General features: G+C 46.3%; 1 protein-coding gene across 8 annotated transcripts in view; it reads left to right on the top strand.

Moving 5' to 3' along the window:
• sorcs2 (sortilin-related VPS10 domain containing receptor 2) overlaps positions 1-20,949 on the top strand; it is a 64,450-nt gene that overhangs the window by 13,776 nt on the left and 29,725 nt on the right. For 7 of the 8 annotated variants that reach the window (XM_061763876.1, XM_061763879.1, XM_061763877.1 and 4 more), the window contains one exon: positions 18,982-19,049. The exons of the other annotated variant lie outside the window; for it this stretch is intronic. In XM_061763876.1, coding sequence (XP_061619860.1) covers positions 18,982-19,049 — 68 coding nt within the window. The remainder of the gene's footprint in view (positions 1-18,981; positions 19,050-20,949) is intronic. 8 annotated transcript variants of the gene reach the window in all.

Genomic DNA, 20,949 nt, shown 5'->3' with positions numbered 1-20,949 from the left:
AACACGCCGCCGCTGTGCTGCGTCAGGGCAGGCCGCCAGCAGACATTTCCCTCTTGCCCGTCGTATTTCTCCCGCGCGCTCAGTAGAATAATACGGCTAATGAAGTGCCCTGGTTGTCTCTGTGCCGCACAATGCGACACCGCCGTGTAAAAAGCGAATCGTTGGTTGTTCACCACGATACACGCTGCCAAAATGGTTTTCGGCGGCGTTGTGCAACGTTGTGCCACATTGTGCCACGGTCCCTCTCCAGGGCAGGTGGCAGCGAGCGGCCCAAATCCAGGCGGCCTGCAGGAAGCAGCGCGCGCCGCTCATGCCGCCTGGAACCCATCTCAAAAGCGGTGCCCCAGGACTGGTTTTAGGGATTTCTGCCAGTTTCATGTGAAGGCCGCGCGCACGCTAAACATGTTGAAATCCCGCAAGCGGGCGTGAAAATGTTGATGGCGCGACGCAGCGGGAGCGCGGCAGCTAGCCAGTGTGTGATCAAAGTGAACGTTTAGCCCTCAGCTGTCTCCTCCTCTTCCTCCTCCTCTGCTGAGCTTCCACTCCTTCGCGGGATTAAGACTGGCAACCCCAAACCATGCATACCAACGGAGCGTTCCGTGGATGCCACTTCTGGGGTTGCGTATGTGTGTGGTGGGGGGGGGGGGGGGGGGGGGCTTGGGGGGTGGGGTCCAAACCTCAAGGCATGCTGGGCATGCGGCCCTGACGCCGTCTGACACGCAGCAGCTGCCGTTTCCCCAACAAAGCTTCACCTGGAGCATGAAATAATAATGACTATATCATTTGGAATATATTATGTATTAATTATGTACATTTGCTTTTTGAAACAATTTTACAGGAAGCGCTGGTGTTTCGTGGAGGAGTAGCGACAAATTAATTGACACCCCCAAAATGTTTATAATTTCCTATATTCATAGTAAACTGGAAATCTACCACAGATAATTATCATACCAAAACAGATATCATTTTACATCATTACCCTTAAAAATAAATGCTTACAGATGACTCATTTAGAGGGGGGCGGAAATGCACCGGAAGTGCATACAATGAGGACTCTCCACGAACAACCCCGGCTAAACTTAGGGCTTTGGCGGCATCTTGTCGCATCTCAAGTCAACTTTATTCGTGTTGCAGTTTAAAAACAACCACAGCCGAAAACAAGAGTGTGGTACACCAATACAAATCAAACATAAGATGTCAACAATGAAATGTCAAACAATTACAAACAAATTAAATACAAATCAGAAAATGAATTTGAAAGTGGACAGGCGGCCAGAATCAGCGATGTGCTCCCTCTTACGTGTTCCTGTTAAGGGGGGGAAAAAAAGCACGAACACGAGACGAGTAAGTTTTACTGAACTTGATAAAACATCGGCAAGATGACACTAATTCGCAGACGCAGCCTTGCATGCACAATGTGCATCGACGCAGACGGCCCGTGTGTCGCGTGTGCGTGCGCGCGCAAGAGGGCATGTGGCATCTGAGGGCTTCAGCATGCTCGCCAGCTGGCTGAGCGGCAAACGTCTTTGACATGTCAGCGTGCATTCCCGTGTTAGCAGACCCCCACCAGCCCTCATCCCGGTCCAACATCGCGGCGTGCACGCAGGTGCGTCGGCGGAAATATTTGCAATTGTGTCGACTTGCAGATGGCTAATGAAAAGCTGACGCGGGGCCAATCAGCCTGTCGGGCCGCGGCCGTCTCCTTGTGTAAATGAATATTAAGGAGATCAGCAAGATGGCGCCTGGACTGGGTGGCTGCACTGTATTCATTTTTGGACCAATTATGTGCAATGGCTTGATTTCCCAAGGTGCACCTGATGATCTGTCACAGTGGTTGGAAATCACTGATTTAACATATACATCAGCTGTTTGCATGAGTCTCGACCGCGCTTGACTTCGAGTCCCCTCTGAGTTCCGGCTCTAACTTCATCTAGCAAAGATGAATGAGGATTCATTATATGGCGCACGCGGGGGGACTCGGTCACGTTTATTTCTTCGGTGCTGTTGATGCGGCTAACGAAGGGACCGGATAATGAGGCGTGGTCGTCTTCTCTGCTCCACCTCCGCGCCTCTTGAGACGGACCTCTTCGACGTCGAAACCGCGGGTTGATCGTTTCCGTCGAATCTGATCCAGTCCTATCGGAAGCATATGTGTGTTGAAGAACAGAAAAAAAAGCTGTTTCGTTTGTTATTATGTGTTATTTACTTCGTTGCACTGGTGCGTTAACGTGACCAATAAACATTGACATGTTCCATGTTTATCGTCCTCAAAATCAGGGCTTTTCAATTTCTTTGGGTCCATGGAGAAATTTTTCCAAGGCCAATATTTACCGAGGAAGAAATTCATATTTTAACGAGTAGATTTAAAAAAAAAAAAAAAAGCGTAACTTTATTTTCGGAATATAAAAAAAAAAAAAAAAAGATGTTGTATTTGAACTCTAGAACTGTTTTTATTCAAAGAAACAAAACTTTCTTCATGCGAGGATGTCACAATGCCCAAAGTGGGTTGGAGTAACTGGTTGAGTAGGATTGTTTTATTGACACAGTGTTAGCCAATAACATCATTTATTGTAAATGATTTTGCAGATCCCCAAGATACAGCTTGGGGATCTCTGTTTGAGAAGAACCCACATCCACGCTACAGCCATCTAACGCCTTTTTATCATGCAGGAGGAAGCGGGCATGACGCCGCCAACCCTGTGAAGGTTTGATTCGGGGTCATTTGTTTGGCACGCGCTCGCTTACAGCTCCATCGTCGTCTTTGTTAAAAGACGCTCACCGCCACGCGGAAAAAGAATCATGATCCGGTCGCCCCTTTTCTTTTTACTGGTGACAAATCGGCGGATGTCGCAGGCAATTATGTTTCCCGCCGTGATGAATGGCGCCACAGCAGGGCCACTCAGCTACTAAAAAGCAGTGACCCTGAGGAAGCCTGAGAAAAAAAGTAACGCTTGTAGTCAATGTAAGCTTCGAAATACTGTTTATGCTCCACTGGCTTCTAATAAGGAGAATTGCAGCTTTGTTTCCACTTTAACCAAAGGATTCTGTTTTTCTACGATCTATAATATTGGTGGATCAGCGAGAACAGCGCTTGTCCTCTTTTGGGAGTGGTGGTCGTGTTCAGATGCCGAGGTGCGCGACTCGAGTTACATGATCAGAGTCACGTCGGGTGGCGAAAACGGGACCCGCTATATAAGAACTGGAGTACTTTGGTTCGCATCCGTGCTTATACGATACCAATTGTGACGTGCATTTAGCTAGCTAGATACGTCTACGCCCCGAAAGTGTATTTATTTTTTATATTTGTATTTTAGAGCGCCTCGTTGTCAGCTGTGAGTGCACGTACGTCACAGAGAGAAGGTGGAAGTCTGACTTCGAGCTTGCGTGGGCACTTTAGAGCGCCTCGTTGTAGCTTAGGATAGCTTTCACAGGGGAAAACAAATAAACGCAAAGAGGTGAATTTGTTAATCAGCGGGGCAAGTGTATTTTGTGTATTCCTGCTAATAAACAAACAAGTGACGATAAAAACAAGCTCCTTAGCGGAGGTAATGATAGAGGCAGCAAACGGATCTCATAACGAAACCCGCGGCAACGGAATTCATTGAAATGCCATTAATCCATTCCAGCCCCCCAAAACGGTAACTGTGGCTGTCCTTACCCACATGCGAGGGTCTTAGAGTACCGTAAAACCCCGGGGGGAAAAAAACATTGCTAGGTTTCCACAGCAATAATTTGCGATATAGCGCAGTTGCGAACAGTACGTCAATATAGTGGTTTGTACACACAAATAAAAGCTGACCTTGGTGTACTGCTGCTGCAAATTGAATTTGGGATCCAAATCCGTCGTACTTTGACGCTCGGTCGTCGTTTTGAAAGGAGGAATGTTTTTGAAAGGAGGAATGTTTTTGTTTCGATTTTTTAAAATATTTACTCATCTCGGCTCGGAAGCGCACACAGCATGTCGGGATTATCCCGTCCCAAAATGATTCCTCCGACCCTTTTTTTAACATCCTAAATCTCATTGCATAATAGATGATTACATCATGCTTGAAGGTCTGAAGGGGACGCGAGCAGGCAGCCGTCAAATATATAAAAAACGTTTCATTATGCCTGTTTTACTGGCGCAGCGGTCTCCATTTGTAGGTTTGCACTTTTAAAAAATTCCACGACATCATCATTTACAGCAAATGGTTTTGCGGACCCCCAAGCTACGGCTCGTGGACCCCCGCCGCCCCGCTAACCCTCCACCCGGGCTGCTATTTAGACGCTGACTCTAACGACGCCGCTGTTAATTTGCCAACCCAAAGCAGGCAGGGGGGGGCCTTTGGCGCGGGCTTATGAATTAACGGCAACCCCGTGATTTAATTAACGCTGCGTGAAAGGAGAATTGCCGTGTGTGTGATGAAGCGCACTTTCGGATTGATTGTGCGCCTTCGTGCAAAATATCGTCCCTGCCCGAGGATCACAAAAAGTACAGTGGTCCCTTGCATATAAAAAGTCTACACACCCCTGTTCCAGTGCCAATGGAATGTGACCGAGGGAAACCATTTCAAAACTCTTCCACCATTAACGTCACCTTTAACCTGTATAACTGTATATTTACAACTCACATTCGAGCTCATGTTAAATGGGAGTCAGTACACACCTGTCACCATTTAAAGTGTTCCAGTAGGCTTTCCCTGACATTTTCCTGAAGATTTTGTGCTAAAGCTTGAGCACAGGCGTTTGGAACTGTTCATAATTCCCTCCACCTTGCCTACAAAGCCTTCAGGCTTTTGCTCGAAAGAACAAAAATGTCAGGAAAGCCTACTAGAACATCTGACCTTCATTTGGGGTTAATTTGATGCAGCATGAGTTTGTGATTGGTTAAATCCGAACACACCCACATGCCTATCTTTGGGGGGGGGGGGGGGGGGGGGGGGGGGGGTGCACACTTGTGCAACCACATTGGTAGTAGTTTCTTTTTTTAGCCACTGTATAAGTACTCAACTTGCACGCTTTTCCAGGTACAAGATGTCGCTGGGTCATTTTTTTTTTTTTTTATTGTGTGTGTGACGAGCAAAAATGTTAGCTTATGATACACACATTAGCATTAGCTTCAGTCTTTTTTTGTGTAAATGTGCCTTATTTGATTTGACAAAGCATACAGTGTGTTTCAAGAAGGAAAAGCTAATGAAAGGATGATGATGATGAGGGGTGGATTAAAACAGGCTCTTTTGCATGGCGGAAAGAATGAAATATGAATTGAATTCATGAGTTGTCTTTCGGGTGCAAAAGAACAACAAGAAGTTCAATTTGTTGAAATTGTTGAATCCGAGTGCATTAAAAGTCACTTACGAATACTTAAGAATACTTAAGATTCGTTCGTGCTGCTGTCAGGCCTGCGCTCAAAAAGTACGCAGATGAGATTATTTCTCCTGCATCTTGTCACGGAATAATAATAATAACGTGCTCTAATCCTGGCTGCACGGTAGCAATAAAGACGAGGTAAGGGGATGGGCGTCAAATAAATAAAAACGCTTAATAAGTGGCGTAACGTCTCCAGGCGATGAGGTTCTTAACATCCTCTGCTCATTCATTTATTGCAAGGAGGAAACAGACACCTGCTTCAATGTGTTCAAGACGAGTGCGGTCAATTACAGAAGTGTGTGTGTGTGTGTTACCCTAGACAGTGGGCGCCTTACATTATTAAACTGCCGGACGCTAGACAGGATTATTCATTGCCGCCACGGTTGATGACTGGTTAGCACATCTTCTGCCTCGCAGTTGTGGGGACCGGGGTTCAAATCCCGGCCCCGCCTGTGTGGAGTTTGCATGTTCTCCCTGTGCCTGGGTGGGTTTTCACTCCGGTTTCCTCCCACATCCCAAAAACATGCGTGGTAGATTGAAGTATCTAAATTGAATGGTGCGAATGTGAGTGCGAATGGTTGTTTGTTTCTATGTGACCTGCGATTGGCTGGCGACCGGTTCAAGGTGTAGCCCGCCTCCCGCCCGAAGATAGCTGGGATAGGCTTCAGCACGCCCGACTGAGGATAAAGCGGTAAAGAAAGTGGATGGATGGATTATTCATAAGGCAACAAGGAGCTATTTGGGCGATTGTACAGTGTAAATTTAATTTCCTTGCTCACTAATGAAAAGCATTCAAAATGCAGCTTCTTGAAATGGCGCGTTGTCGTTTTGCATTTGCAGAATCCCCAACCCCCCCAGCCCCTTACGCAGTTGAACACAAGGTAAAGCAGGCTCCCATCCCCGATATCAATTATGCATACGACTCGCATGCAAGTCCTATCAGGACTGGGAATGATTAATAATGGAGCAGCCCAGTAATTACATGGCGGTCCTCGTCATTTTCATTTCAATTCACACTGCTCCTCCTCCTCCTTCAAAGGACTCGTCGAAACGGGGAAATCTAACCCTGTGAAATATAAAGAGCTTCTCTGGTGATGTCTTAAGAACAACAATGTGGGAGGACCAAAATCAGACGAGAACAAACTAGCTAAAACGTTGACTGGCTGTTGCCTCCAGTGGAATATCGTGGTATTGCAAGACCTTCATTTTCTGTAATCTGACAGGGGTGTCAAACTCCTTTTTTTTTTTCTTTGTTGTTTAGTCTGTATGATAGCTAATGCTAGTGATTAGAGCTCGGACTCACCATCCAAATCCATCCATCCATCCATTTTCTGAGCCGCTTCTCCTCACTAGGGTCGCGGGCGTGCTGGAGCCTATCCCAGCTGTCATCGGGCAGGAGGCGGGGTACACCCTGAACTGGTTGCCAGCCAATCGCAGGGCACATACAAACAAACAACCATTCGCACTCACAGTCATGCCTATGGGCAATTTAGAGTCTCCAATTAATGCATGTTTTTGGGATGTGGGAGGAAACCGGAGTGCCCGGAGAAAACCCACGCAGGCACGGGGAGAACATGCAAACTCCACACAGGCGGGGCCGGGGATTGAACCCGGGTCCTCAGAACTGTGAGGCTGACGCTCTAACCAGTCGGCCACCGTGCCGCCACCATCCAAATCCCCGATCGCTATTTGCATTGACAGTAACAAAGGACTAGCGAATCAAAATCGAATCGTAACTCCAAATTTACAATTCCGAAATAAAGATGTCATTGTCCAACAAATGAAAACTCCAATTTGATTCTGTGTTTTACCAACTGTTGCCAAAACGCTTCTTTTGACTTTCAAATGGCTTACTTTAACCAGGATCCTTCCCTGCATCGTGTCCGTGGTCTGTTTTGCGCTACGTTCCAAACCCAGCCGCGAAGGTTTAATATCCACGCTGGAGCGAGACCATATCAAAAGATATTTTTGAAACTAACTTTTACCCCTTCCATACACTTTAAACACATTTCAAACGATTTAAACACACTTCCAAGCTGATTACGTACGAACAGATTTTCCACAGAAGCATTGAGCCTCATTCACATCTTGCCACAGAAATACAATCATTAGTCAACGAGATGCTGTCAGCTCCACTTCCTGTTGGACTCGCTCTGCGTGGCCTCTGATTGGCTGGCACGGTGGAGGACGGTGGGGGGAGAGGGTGGCTTTGGCTCGACGACTTGCTGCGGGAGGGCGGTCATTCGTGCCGAAGGGGCTGAGTGGCCAAAAATAGCTTGACAGGACAATGACAGCCCTGTGTGCGTGTGCGTGGGTTGGCATCCTGTGCAATCTTAATAACAGCGCGAGCGACTATCATTAAAAAAAAAGCTCTTCAGTCACGTGTTCAAAAATAGACGTGCAGTTTTGTGTCTCCGTGAGCCAGAGAGACAAAATAACACACACACACACACACTCACACACTTGTGCAGTCTTCCAATGCTTAAATCCCGGCAGGAAGGCGCTGGTCGATGCAAAAGTCCCGTCTGCAGAGAGAATCGTGATCAAGGGCTGATTCCCTCCTCTTCCTCCTCCTCTTTCTCCTCGGGGAGAGTGAAGCCGAGGGAGGCAGGTAAATGATTGAGAGATGAAAAGAGGGAAAGGACAGATATAGGGGGAGGCCGTCGTGGAGAGCGAGGGGGCGAAGGAACGATGAGAAGCGCAGGAGGCCAAAGGGGATTTAAGGATGGAAATGTGCCCGTTTAAAGCTCACCACTTAAGATCGGAACCGAACTTCTGGATGCATTCTCTCATCAGGAGTTCTCAAACTGGGGGTTCGTGAGCGCAAATATTTTGCGTGAAATTATTATTTCGTCTCATTAAAAAAAAAAAAAAAGTTCATTCAGACCGGTGGCCAATAAAACAAATTTTGACCCATTACTTACTGGCATCCCTGCATGAATGAAGGTGTTCTTTTCTACTAGCATGACACGACTGAAGTCCTATTGTTTTACAAGAATAAAAGGCATAGTATTTCGAGATATCGGCCTTTTTTTTCCAGGGCACGTAAGCCTTTATTTTTTAGAGAATAAAGGTGTCCTTTCCAGAATAAAAGGCACATTACTGCGAGAATAAAGGTATGTTGATGAAATTCACCTGTTAAAATGACTTTCTTTGTCGGCAGTCCTTGAATTCCCCATCAAAAGCGAAACTGAATGTACCTTTCTGCTCCTCTACCGATACAGCTCCTAATAGTTAACAGCTAATCGTCTACTTTGAATACGGTCGTTTATGTGACATGGGTTCATGGTTGTGTACACGCATGGTGTTGATACTTTATGATCGTCTCCGTTTGAGGGGTTTGCCGCCATCTTGCGTCATCTACACGTAATTCCGAACTTTTTAAATGGGGGTGGAGTCCGTTCAGAAATGTTTACTATTTGCGGCCGGGTTCAGTCGCTGTTTTCATCTGTACAACATACGTGTTTGTCAGAACAACTTTTTAATTCTTATGGTTTATAGGGATACACGTGGTAGTTATGTTCAATTGCCATTCAAATTGTGAGGGGCTCCTTGGAAAAATGTCTGCCCTTTATCCAAACACTCGTTCAAACGCCACACAGGAAGGCCATAGCCGAGATTCGAAACGCCGTCCCTCAGAACTGTGAGGCAGATGTGTTAACCACTGTAGACACTGTGCTGCCATAATCAAACATTCTACGGAAGAAATGAAAAGCCCGTTCCGTGAAGACAACGGGATGTGAGGCGCTCACTTTATTTGTTGTGTTTTGGAGCCACAGCTTCGCTGAAGGTCAAAGACTATTGTCTGGCCACAAGAGCCTGCTGTATGTGCGTGTGTTCGTGATCGGGTGCATGTGTGTGTGTGTGTGTCCATGGTTGGCGTGATAGGTTCGTTAGCTGGGATAACCTTCAACCACTACCCAGCCAATTGGAACAGGACCGATGCGCTGGCTGCCTCCTTTCTGGCATGTTTTTTCCCCCCCTTGTGTGCGTGTGTGTGTGTGTGCGCGTGTGAAAGAAAGCCTTTGCTTTTGCTACACTTTGGCTCAAATGCGAACAAAAGCGAGCACACTCCTTGAAGTCAAGGTCACCAAATGTCTCGTCACTAAATGAGTGATTATTTGGATTTTGGACTGTAGTGACTGAAGCAGCAACCACAAAGTGGATGCTACTTCGTTTACATGTTTGAGCCGCGAAAATATAGCCGCTGAAGGCCTCCGGTGACTGGAATATATCCCACCCAGCCTCACATCACCGTGGGGCTTTCCCACGCCGCTACAACGGGGCGCTCTAAAGCGGACACGCCAGCCGAAGCCACGATCCACATGCTGGCTGTCATGTGAGATGTATTTTTTTCCCCCCTCGTTCTTTTGCCTTTCTCTTCTTGGCGTGCGTGCACTTACGGCCAACAACAAGGCACTCTAAAGCAGCTAGGCCAGTGGACTATCCGACGGGAAGATGTATTTTCGGGGAGTGGGCATGGATAGCTGGCTAACTGCACGTTGTAATTGCGGCGGATAACCACTGAAGAGAAACAAGTGAGAGATGAAAAACAGCAAAAGACGACAAATGAATAAAACTTGGGCCACTTTAGGAAAATGCTGCATTTGGGCAAAGAAAGTCTGAATTGGAAAAGTGGAATCGAGGCTGGTGGGAATTCTCCCGTGGGGTTGTGGTCTGCTGGAGGCCGGCTCTCTAATCCACTAATCTGACACTTCCAGAGGCCAGGCACGCACGCACATACATACACACACGTACACACACACACACACACACGCCACGCACAAGTTGAGCGCACTCAGACACACAAGAGACCACATGCCAGCCTTCATCAAATCCACTCACTGAGATCACGTAATTGCACGTGTAAACAAACACTCAGCACCAAATAACAAACAGTGTGTGTGTGTGTGTGCGCGCATCTGCGTGTGCGCACACTTGTGAGGTAAATACAAGAGACTGGTCGGCAACAAATGGATCGCACTCAAATTGCAGGTGCATCCAGTACTGGATATGAGTCTTAAGTGGGCCCCCATTAAGGCCTAATTGTGCTCATTAAGTCCACATTATTGCTTGAGTCGTTTAGGTTGCAGAAGAGACGTTTGAAAAGATATGAAATGTCATAGATGGGCTAACAGAAGGAAATTACTCCCAGGCATAAATTCCTTATCGTCTGCGAAGAACGACAAAGATTACTGCGACCATTTGCATGTGTCCGCTTCCCAGGAAAAAAGACGAGGAAGTAATCGCGGCGTCCACCGGGGGGGGGGAAGGCCATTTGACATTCCAAAGGGATGCATTGACAAGCAGCTTAATGAAAGCCTGTTTTGTTTCACCAAGATTTCATCCTTTCTTTACAAAAAAAAAATCAGTTCTTTCACATCTGTGTTACTTGCCAATAAACAATGAGCTAAATAATAAATACAAAAAGAGCCGTACAGTGCAACCACTTGGCATCGCCGCTGCGGGCTCCCAGGCTGAAGCCACCCCCCCCCCCCCACCAACCACCACCAGTGTCGACATGTTTATGGATGAGATGTCTCGTGTCATACCACCGAGACAGGTCGCCACGCTGGTCCGCGGAATAATAATCGTGTTCCAACAAATAATAAATAAAAAAAATCCCCATTTGCACTGACTGAAGAGCAGGAAAAGCCATCTGGACTGCTGACATTTCTCACACCAGTGAGAGCATCTGGTGTTCACCTCTCCCCTCGCCAGGTTTCCACTTGTACTGGTGTCATCGCGTATTTTTGTGTGCAGGGCACACTATTTTTATTTTTTTTTCTTTGGGGGGGGGTGGGTCGTCTACTCGCCTTAGTTTTATGTCATCTTTAATCGCAGTTGCGCTATTGCACCACTGCGACGTGGTGGCGCTGTATCAGAAACAATTCATAACTAATACCATCGAAGAAGAATGTTCCAAAACCATTGAACACATTGAGCCATTTTAACTGTACATGCACTTTTTTTATATTGCTTTTGGGGTTCTTGTATTTTAGTTTAATGTAGGATTTAAGAAAACGAAATATATACGCGACGTAAAAAGGTTTGTTTGAGTCGTTGGGCGTCACAACACACGCGACAGAATTGTACCACCTCTGCCTCAATTGGAGCCAGGGAAAACCCTGATCTTGTTGATTCCCTCATTGTCGCAATCGCACAATGACGTTGACAATCGCACCATGTTTTTGTGGTTCAATTAAAAAAAAAAGATTATTTAGTACAATATATTGCATAGGGAGCCTCGATACAGGGTCGCCGTTTTCCCCAGGACGATTAGTGGTGCTCAATCAAACAGTTGCTTTCAGTGCAAAAAGCTCAGCAAGACGGCACATTCCCGCCGGTACAACCCTGTCTTTTCCTGTGGGAGCAGTTCTCCATCAGCCCCGTGGCCTGCCTATGTTTAAAGGACCCTCCATATGGTTTGCTTAACGATGCGGCACCTTATTTAGTCCGCAGACGAGGCCCTCGAACAAAGGGTGCAAGGTCTGGAAGCCCATTCAGTCAGCGGTGAGGAGGTGCTCTTTATTTTCCCCGCGGGCTTGATGGACAGCCCTGCTTGGCCATGTGTCAGAGCACATTTGCATCCCTCTGTGGCTCAAAGGATCCTGGGTATTTCAGAGGCTTGTTTGGCCCAACTTTGTTCCGACCTCATTCTATAGCTTGGGTGGCCTCGTCCCCGACGGCGTGATCCAAACAGGCAGCGAAAGCAACCGTAAAATACCAGGGATGAATTTGCAGGCGTGTGACGGCAGGTGTGTTGCACGCAGACCACATCGCCCGACGTTGCTGGGCGGGCCAAAGGAAGTGTGACGGTCTTCTCCGTGGGGTAAATGGAGATGTGCGCGCTTATGGGGAAGCGTGCCGAAGTTCCGGGTGGCCGAACGTCCGCGCTCAAGGCCCACATTTGATTTTTAAAACAGACAGATCATAGATGAAGTTAGTGTTTTTTAACTTCAAGATATAAAAGTCTGAGTTTCCTCAGACTTTCGAGCCAGTAGAAATATTGACCTTCTAGTTTTTGGCAATCTTCCCTGTTAAGAGACAGCATTTTCGCTTGATGTAATGAAGCATCACAGCCAAAAAGTAAATGAGGCACGTTGATGCTCCATTTGCTTTGGCCTCATGTATTTACACGCCTACATTTCTCGGCACTGCGCACTATGCATTGGCGAGCTAATGGCGCCGTTCCATTTCGCTGGACACGAACACGTCTCTGCAAGGGTGCCAATAACAAGCAGCTTGCTCTCACGGCTTTGCCATCAATAAAGTTTTTTTTTTTTTTTTAAATTCATCGTAAACGTTTATTAAAATCCAAGCATGAAATGTATAGAAAAATACTGCATGTCTTGTGTTGTTGTGAACTTGCCCCTCGCCCCTGAGTATCTGTGCGTAAGCGTGTTTATATATATATATATATACTGCGGCGGTGCAGTATCGTATGTGTGCTATTCTACTCCAGTCCTGTGGGGGGGTGGTAGTGCACAAATAAAGTGTTCACAATCATAAATTTTTCAAATCCTGCATCCACACAAGAGGTGCGAGGATTAATTTTTGATAATCAGTTAAGAGACCTTGTTTAACTTAAAATTGTCCAAACCCTCAGAATTTTAGCCTCTCAAAAGTAAATATAAAAAATTATATTTATTATGATAATACAGCAGTAAATGTTAATCATTATATGTATTATGAAAATAAAGCTGACTGATTATCTGCAATCTGATTTGGAAAATAAGACATTTGCAAACATCTTTTACTTTGGAAAACATTTTTCATCAACATTTTCTGACAGATGTTTTGGCCCAAACCAGGAACTGAATCATAATCGATTTATGTTTGTGATTTTTGAACTGTCAATTTGAAATAATGTACTGTTTTTGAATAAAGCGATGGAAGTGTTTAAAAAATCCTATTCATTGATTAATCTAAAATAATAATAATAATAATGGACAGATGAATCGATTATTTCAATAATTGTTAGTCCACAGAAAACGATTAGGGTGATCTTGGCTCGAACAAACCCAAACAGATAGAGGATGAACTGACTTTGAACCCAAGTGGTTGAGGGCGGGAATGGCTTCTATGTGTAAGGAACGCGGCTAAATAATGTATCTACGTTTGGGTAATTAGAACAGCTCCTCGAATGCATTTGCCAAAATTATAGCCCGAGAGTATTCCCACCGTGCTTTAATTCAACACTTAATACTCGCCGCGCCGCTTAGCCAAGTCATCTTCAACTCCTGCTGACACAATTGTCGCAGGAAAAACAAAAAAACAAAAAAAAAAAACAGTTTGTTTTTATCGTCAATGTTGCAGCGCGATATAGGAATCGCGAAATTTACCAGCTGGTTATTTATGAGCCAGCGACGACGACAGCAAAAAAAAAAAATAATGCCCAGGGGCGATGATGGGAAAATGTGGGAGCATAGACGGAATGCAGAGGATGGGGATTATGATAATGCCGTGGCAACAGCTGTTCGGCTCTGTCCACCAGCTGTGTCCACTGTGGGAAATTGGAATGGAGCCTGAGCAAGGACGGAATTCTTTGTCTATGAAGGAATTGTCCAATAAACTGAACAAAATAACATACAGTAAGATTTTGGATGGTACCGCTTCATACAACACGATTACTTTGCAATTCTCAAATATTTTTGAACCGAGGATTCAACCAATGATCCCATTGATAAATTGAGTAGTTGTGTAATTGAGTGAGGTGGGACTCAGCGAATGAGAGTGCAAAGTTAGCTCTTGTTGGCTCAAGTTAGTGGCGGTCTGTTAACTGGCTAACCGTTAGCCGGTCTGCTTGGTGAGCGACTGGCCATCACTTGTGTGACATGGAAGCGAGTGTATGAACGTGCTTATTAAGTGTTTCTTTGGTCTAGTAAAGTGCTTGCGGGGGCATTACGATACGTTTTGACCATAGATACGACCATAGGAAGATAGGACACGCCCCTTTTGAGCAGCGTGGCGACAGTGACGCTAAGCTAGTAGGGGCAAAGACGTTAGTGCATTCCGTGTGTGTGGACGACAAGAAAACCACAATAACAAGGTTGCCAGCACACGGACGTTATGCATACGGTTGCGTACACCGCTGGACAATTACAACAAGGGAACTGGGACTAACCTTTCACAGGACAAAAATTGTTTTGGTGCTTTTTTTTTCACAGAGGGATGCCACGTTAGTCTGTGTGGAAGAACTGATCCCTGCGAAGTTTCGAGATTTTCCGTCAACCTTTTTGTCATCGCATTATTCAAGTTATTCGATTAATGGTTTTAGCCCAAAAGAATACTCCATTTTCTAGCAGATCCGATGTTTTTGGGTGCAAAATCCAATGACAGTCCTGTATGGATGCCACATTGTAATCTTTGTACAGACCTGATGGTCCGATCTGAGCCACGTTCGGCTGCCTGAGCGCTCAATGGTGACGTCTTTCCCTTGAAAAGCAAGACGGAGGACTTGGCGCTGGATGAAGTTGTGTTGGAAGCCCGCTGGAAGTCTTGTCCTCCGTAAGCCGCGGGGATCAATAAACCAATCGGGAGTGGCAGAAGGCCCAGCCCCTGCGCGCCATCGATCGCCCACCCCATTAACGCCTTCGCACCTCCATCCTCCGTCACTGGTTCTTGCTCGGTCCCAGCTCGGGTTGGCGCCTCCAGCTCTTCCTTTGTCTTTTTGTTCCGCAACTCTCACACCGTCGCCGTCTTTATCTCCTGCCATATCTCCGCCAGGTCCCCCGAAGGCCTCCGACTGGCGCCGGTAGATTAGTGCACATCGAAGCAGCTCGGTTGGCTCAGAACTTGTCAGCGCAATTAGTTGTTGGAGAGCAGATGCGTCTGTCTCCACGGGATCCTTGCGGCCCTCCGCACAAAGATACAAGTATTTGCATGCAGAAGTGTTTTTTTTTTTTTTTTTTGTCCCCCCCCCCCCCCCCACGTCTTTGAGACTGCACTTTTTCCGAGCGTTGATGATACGCTTTTGGGCCGTCTAAAGATAGCCTGATGTGGATGCACCCTGCAATTATGCGGAATAAGTGCAGGATGCATGCGCACTAGTATCCGGAGCTAGTTCTGATGTGAGACCGCTATCTTGTGTCGTTGGATGCTAGATTGGTGGAGAAGAACAAATATTAAACTGCAGCGTTACTTTGATTTACAATGAATGTCATGTGATGCCCTGGCATGTGGGCAAGGAGAGCCACAGTCGCCGATGCGCTATCAACTGTTTATTGAACAAATGCAAAATGAGAACACTCTCAAGGAGTCACTCCAACCCCTGATGTCACTCATTAGACCACACCCCTTAATGGCACACTTCCAACACACCAATACTCCATTACCTACAATATTTACACTTTATAATACTGTTTTTTTTTTCTTGACATACTCCTAAACAGTACTTCCTTGAAATACGAGTTTAATTGGTTCCGTGACCGCATTCATAATTCAAAACACTCGCATCTCAAATCATCTTTCCCCGTTGAAATGAATGAAAAGGCCATTAGTCCGCTCCAGCCTCCCAACAAACATCAATAATGTTTGTGTTATGTATCGGAAAAGGCTCCTAACTCCTTCTGGTGTGCCAGCCTTGGCCACCAGGGGGCAGTATGATACAGACAAAGAAGAGTCACCGCTAGTCTCAGTGACTCAATAAGCTACGATAATATAAATAATTTTTCGCAGAGGATAAAGAATATATGCCTGCGAGCATCGTGATATTGTTTGTCTACATGTTTTGCTCCACCATTTGTATTCAAATATCTATATTTTAAGCGTTATAACACAGCGACTAGCGATGAGCGATGCTAATCTCTAGCCCATCAACAGTGTTTCGCATTATATGCTAGCATTAAGCTCGCTGGGGCATTCTTAAGGGAAAGTTTTTTTTTTTAAGTGCGCAAGATGTCTCTTTGTTTTATGTTTAACAGGAGACTGCAACTTGTAGTCAATAAATTGGTCAGTCGAGTCAATAAATCTTGGCAAACACTGCAAGCAGTAGCGATCGCAGACGATGACGTCGTCATCCGATGCTGCGTGGCCGAAGGAGAACAAAACAAAGGCACTGTTGCAAAAGAGAACAAGCGAGCGTACAGCGGTGCCGCTCTGCTGTCCGGCCGCTGTGCCGCCACCGGAGGTTTGTGGAGGCCAGCAGAAGCACAGGTGCGTGTAATTACCCGAGCAGCCTCTCTGCCTGATGAACCCTTTAATGAATGGCGGCGATCTCACAGCGCCGTTCAAACGGTAACGAGCGTGCGGGTCAGCGGCCGCCCTGAAATAAAGAGCGTGCGCCGCATTGACACTATGCCGCCCGAGCCACTGAATGGAGGTAATTGGCAATATTTGCACCAGTGGAGCCATTTATTTTTGGCGAGATGGTGCTTTTGTTTGTGTGTGCGAACGCTGGGAATCGTTAGCTGGAGCATCAGGAAAAGAGCCACGCTCACCCGGGCAATCAATCCACCCATTTTCTTTCTTTATTTGTTGAATTTAGTCCGCAACCACGCTCATATCGCAAATCATCTTCCCCCCCATGGAAATGGATGCAAATGCCGTGAATACGTTGCTGCACCGCGCGTCAAAACTTCAATAGCACTCTGTGAGATTGTACCTAATAAAAACATAGCGTTGACACGATGAAACCATGTTTTTTTTTGCTTCACTTCAATGGAGTTTGTGCTGCTCCTTCTAATGTGCGCGCCTTGGCCACCTGAGGGCAATATAATACATACGATAGTACGGACATATGTATATACAGTACATGGAGACGCTCGCAACTGATCCCAGTAAGCCGCAGTAATATCAGTCATTCTTCACAGAGGATAACAAATACAGTAAATGCTTGTGAGTATTGTTGTATTGTGTATCTACATACGTTGCTTCGCCATTTGTGTTCAAAATCTATTGCTTAAAGGGTTATAACACAGCGATACCAGTGCTATTTATTTGCCTGTCTACAGCATCATTTGTTAGCATTAAGCTATGGGGTTTGTTTAAATAGACTCAGTATAATTCTCTTTTGTTTAATTTTGACTTCAAGTGAGAGTAGAAATAAATGAAGACGAAGAATGGCCTGAAATGTTATTGTGCACAATTTCTTCATTTCCAGAAATGTCTTGACCTCTTTGCTTCCAGACCGTGATTAAGTGTTTGTGTGGTCTTTTTTTTTTTTTTTTCTTCTTTTTTCTTTTTCTCCTCCTTAAATGAATGACCGCATTCTTCGTCCGGGAGCCCGGCACCAGCAGCTTCCATCCTTTCATTGGTTTGCTCCCCTCTGTGTTCTCGTCAATGCACAATCGCACACAAGCGACGGCAATGTCCCCCGGGACAGCCGGCATATTGTCATCGCCCGGCCGTGATCTTGACTCTCAATGGACTGTCTTGTGCGTCCCGCAAGGAGTCACTCAGAGGTCTTGACCGTCCTGTTGACTTCCCCCCTAGTAAAAGTCACTGGACTCATTCTCTTTAGTGGCGTACCAACAAAAAAGCCGCAGCGGAGGATGTTGCGGTCACGCTGTTACAATTGAGCAGAACTCCATTACTTTTCCTTTTGTCCTTCCTGGACAAAGTTTCACAAAAGTGAATTCAATTGTGCCCAATCCTAAGAAAATAACAAACAAAAAAAGTTGAGAATGAATGCAGGAAGCAATAAATGCACCTGGAACGTAGACTGTAGTCCGTCCAATTCAACTTAGCAAAGAAGGTTCTTGAGATGTGGTACAAAAAAACCCAAAAAAAAGAAGCTAGCAGCACGTGCGCTTGACTTCAATGATCTTTAGCAGCCAGGTTGCTGTTTGTGGAATCCTGCAGTCTTCAAGTGTGAAGACATTCTGACTCGGGACGGACTTTGATGCTAGTTTGGGTCGTGGAAACGGATCAGCGCTCATTCTCTCGGTCCACCGGCTTTCATCCGACCCGAACTGTGGAATAAAATGTCGTTGGAAACACGACAGGAGGTCGTCTTCAGTGAAGCGACGAAAGAAAAGGACGTGCTTTTCTCTTTTGGAGCGTGACCGGGCTGCACGTGCTGCGTTTGACATTGTAGCCAACACAGTGGAATAAACAAGAAAAGGCAGGACATACGGTACACATCATGAGAAGTCATGGGACATATTGAGCCTGTGTTAGCAGTAGAAAGCGCCCCAACCCCACCCCGCCCTTGTGCCACTGCATCAACACATCCCGTCAAACCTCTTGGCGCGATGTGCTAGCTGCCACTCTCGACAACATGACAGTGCAAATCCCATCGCTGTCACAAACGGGAGCACTCGGAAGGAGCAGTCTGACCGGGTCAACTTGCACGAGGGTCGCCTCGTGCCGTGGACTGGCGTGTCTTGGTCATAAAATAAATAAATACAAAGATGATTCAAAGTAACTCCCTATCTTAAAATATATCAGGGCTGCAGGTAGCATCTATCGTTTTACCGATTATCCCATCGATTAATGGAGTAATCGGGCAACTTATTTCTTCACGGAGTGTGCGTGGAACCAAGATTTCATATGAAAAAAAAAAAAAAAAAAAGGGGGCATGTTGAACTGATGGCCGAGCCCACACGGAAGGAGAAAAGCAGATTTCGAGAGAGCTTTGAAATGCAAATGCTCGCCAACTAAAGTGCTGTGTTCCCTCTCCTCTTGCAGGTCATTCTCATTCTGACCAAGTACTACCACGCCGACTCCACCAAGGTGCTGGAGAGCTCTCTGTGGAGGTAGGCCAAAACATTTACCGCCATCCCATCTGTTGTGGGGTGACCTCGTGTTATGTCTGGCGGCTGTAGATCTTTCTGAGGTCAGCTCAGGTGTCGTAAAAACCCTTTTGAGCAGAAAAAAAAACAAAACATCCCGATGCGTCTCGCACGGTGGCGAGACGGAGCCCCGGGCGGCCAGCGATGGCATCTGTTCGGGCCGATAACATAGCAGCGTGGAAAGGGGGTCGAGTCGGGCTGCCAAAACCACTTTTCGCGCCTTTGAGTGACTCCAAAAAAAAAAAAAAAGCAAAACATCCCCGCAGCAGCACTTCACAGTGAGAATCTTGTGCGTACGTTCTCATGGAATATTAATTCTCCCTTCCGTCTAATCCCTCGCAGATGCTCCGATGCGGAGCCTGACTTTGTAGGTACAATAGAGGAGACTTTAATTAAAAAAACAGAGCAGACAGGGTTCATGACTGACACTGGCTAAAATGTGCTTTTTTTTTTCTTTTTTTTTTTTTGCCCAGAGAGCAAATGCATCTGATGATGCTACTTAGTTTGTGCCCCCCCCCCCCCCCCCCCCGCCCCCTTTTTTTTTGGAGAGCTTCAAAGCTTCAGCCTCCCATTAGCTGCAAACGCAATTCTCCCTGGAAGTCATGCGTGAATTACGATGATATGTTCTTCCTTTGCTATTGATGCTTTAATTGTTAGAGTCCTCCGCAGACTCACCACTGGACAGAAAAAAAATAAATAAAAATAATCATAATAAGCAAATGGTTGATTGGTGAAGAAAAGACAACCATCAAATATTTGAATTCATCCATCCATCCATTTTCTGAGCCGCTTCTCCTCACTAGGGTCGCGGGCGTGCTGGAGCCTATCCCAGCTGTCATCGGGCAGGAGGCGGGGTACACACTGAACTGGTTGCCAGCCAATCGCAGGGCACATACAAACAAACAACCATTCGCACTCACAGTCATGCCTACGGGCAATTTAGAGTCTCCAATTAATGCATGTTTTTGGGATGTGGGAGGAAACCGGAGTGCCCGGAGAAAACCCACGCAGGCACGGGGAGAACATGCAAACTCCACACAGGCGGGGACGGGGATTGAACCCCGCACCTCAGAACTGTGAGGCTGACGCTCTAACCAGTCGGCCACCGTGCCGCCTATTTGAATTCAAAATCTAAAATAAATCCCTTCATTTCATTGCGTGTCTCAGATTTCACCCTTTTTTTTTTTTTGTGTCGTCACGGTAATCTAATCTGCCCAAGGTCTTACGAAACCAACTACATCCAATCACATTTTAAATCCGACATAAAACCGTCGTTTACCCCCCCCCACCTCTGATTGGTCGGTCAGTTTCCCCCCCCCCCCCCACCTCTGATTGGTCGGTCAGAGAAAAAAAAACTTGTTCCGGCCAAGTTCACTCATAAATGCATTTCAGAATCAGCATCTCTGCTGAGGATGACGCATTTGACTGAAAGGCTGCAGCCACAACGTGAAGTGACTGATGCTTTCAATCAAAGAAGCCTTTACAGTACATTTCCCCCCCCTTGCAGTTGTCCCATTTATGCACTGTGAAAAGATTTTAGGGGAGGAAGAAGAGGAGGAAGGATGGATGTGATTCTAAATGATGTTAGAAAGCTCAAAATCCTCAGCTTGGCAGAAAGAAATGGAAAGTAAGAGCAGGAGGGGGGGGTAAATCAAGAGAAAGTGTCGCTCTTTTTCTGGCGGGTGACCCCTCCCGGGGTACATATGTCTCACACACACACACGTGTGCACTCGCACACACACTGGCTACAGTTGTGCGATTTCGTTGTCGCCCGAGGCTGAAGGTTGAAAGGCAACTCGGAGCTCAGTCGTCATGGAACGTACACACTGTGCCTGGCCGCTAATCAAAATGTCCTCGCGGACGC

The sequence above is a fragment of the Phyllopteryx taeniolatus genome, chromosome 23 (assembly GCF_024500385.1).
Source record: "Phyllopteryx taeniolatus isolate TA_2022b chromosome 23, UOR_Ptae_1.2, whole genome shotgun sequence".
NCBI classification, from domain to species: Eukaryota; Metazoa; Chordata; class Actinopteri; order Syngnathiformes; family Syngnathidae; genus Phyllopteryx; species Phyllopteryx taeniolatus.
The sequence above is the reverse complement of the archived record's forward strand: the minus strand, read 5'-3'. Positions and strand labels throughout refer to the sequence as shown.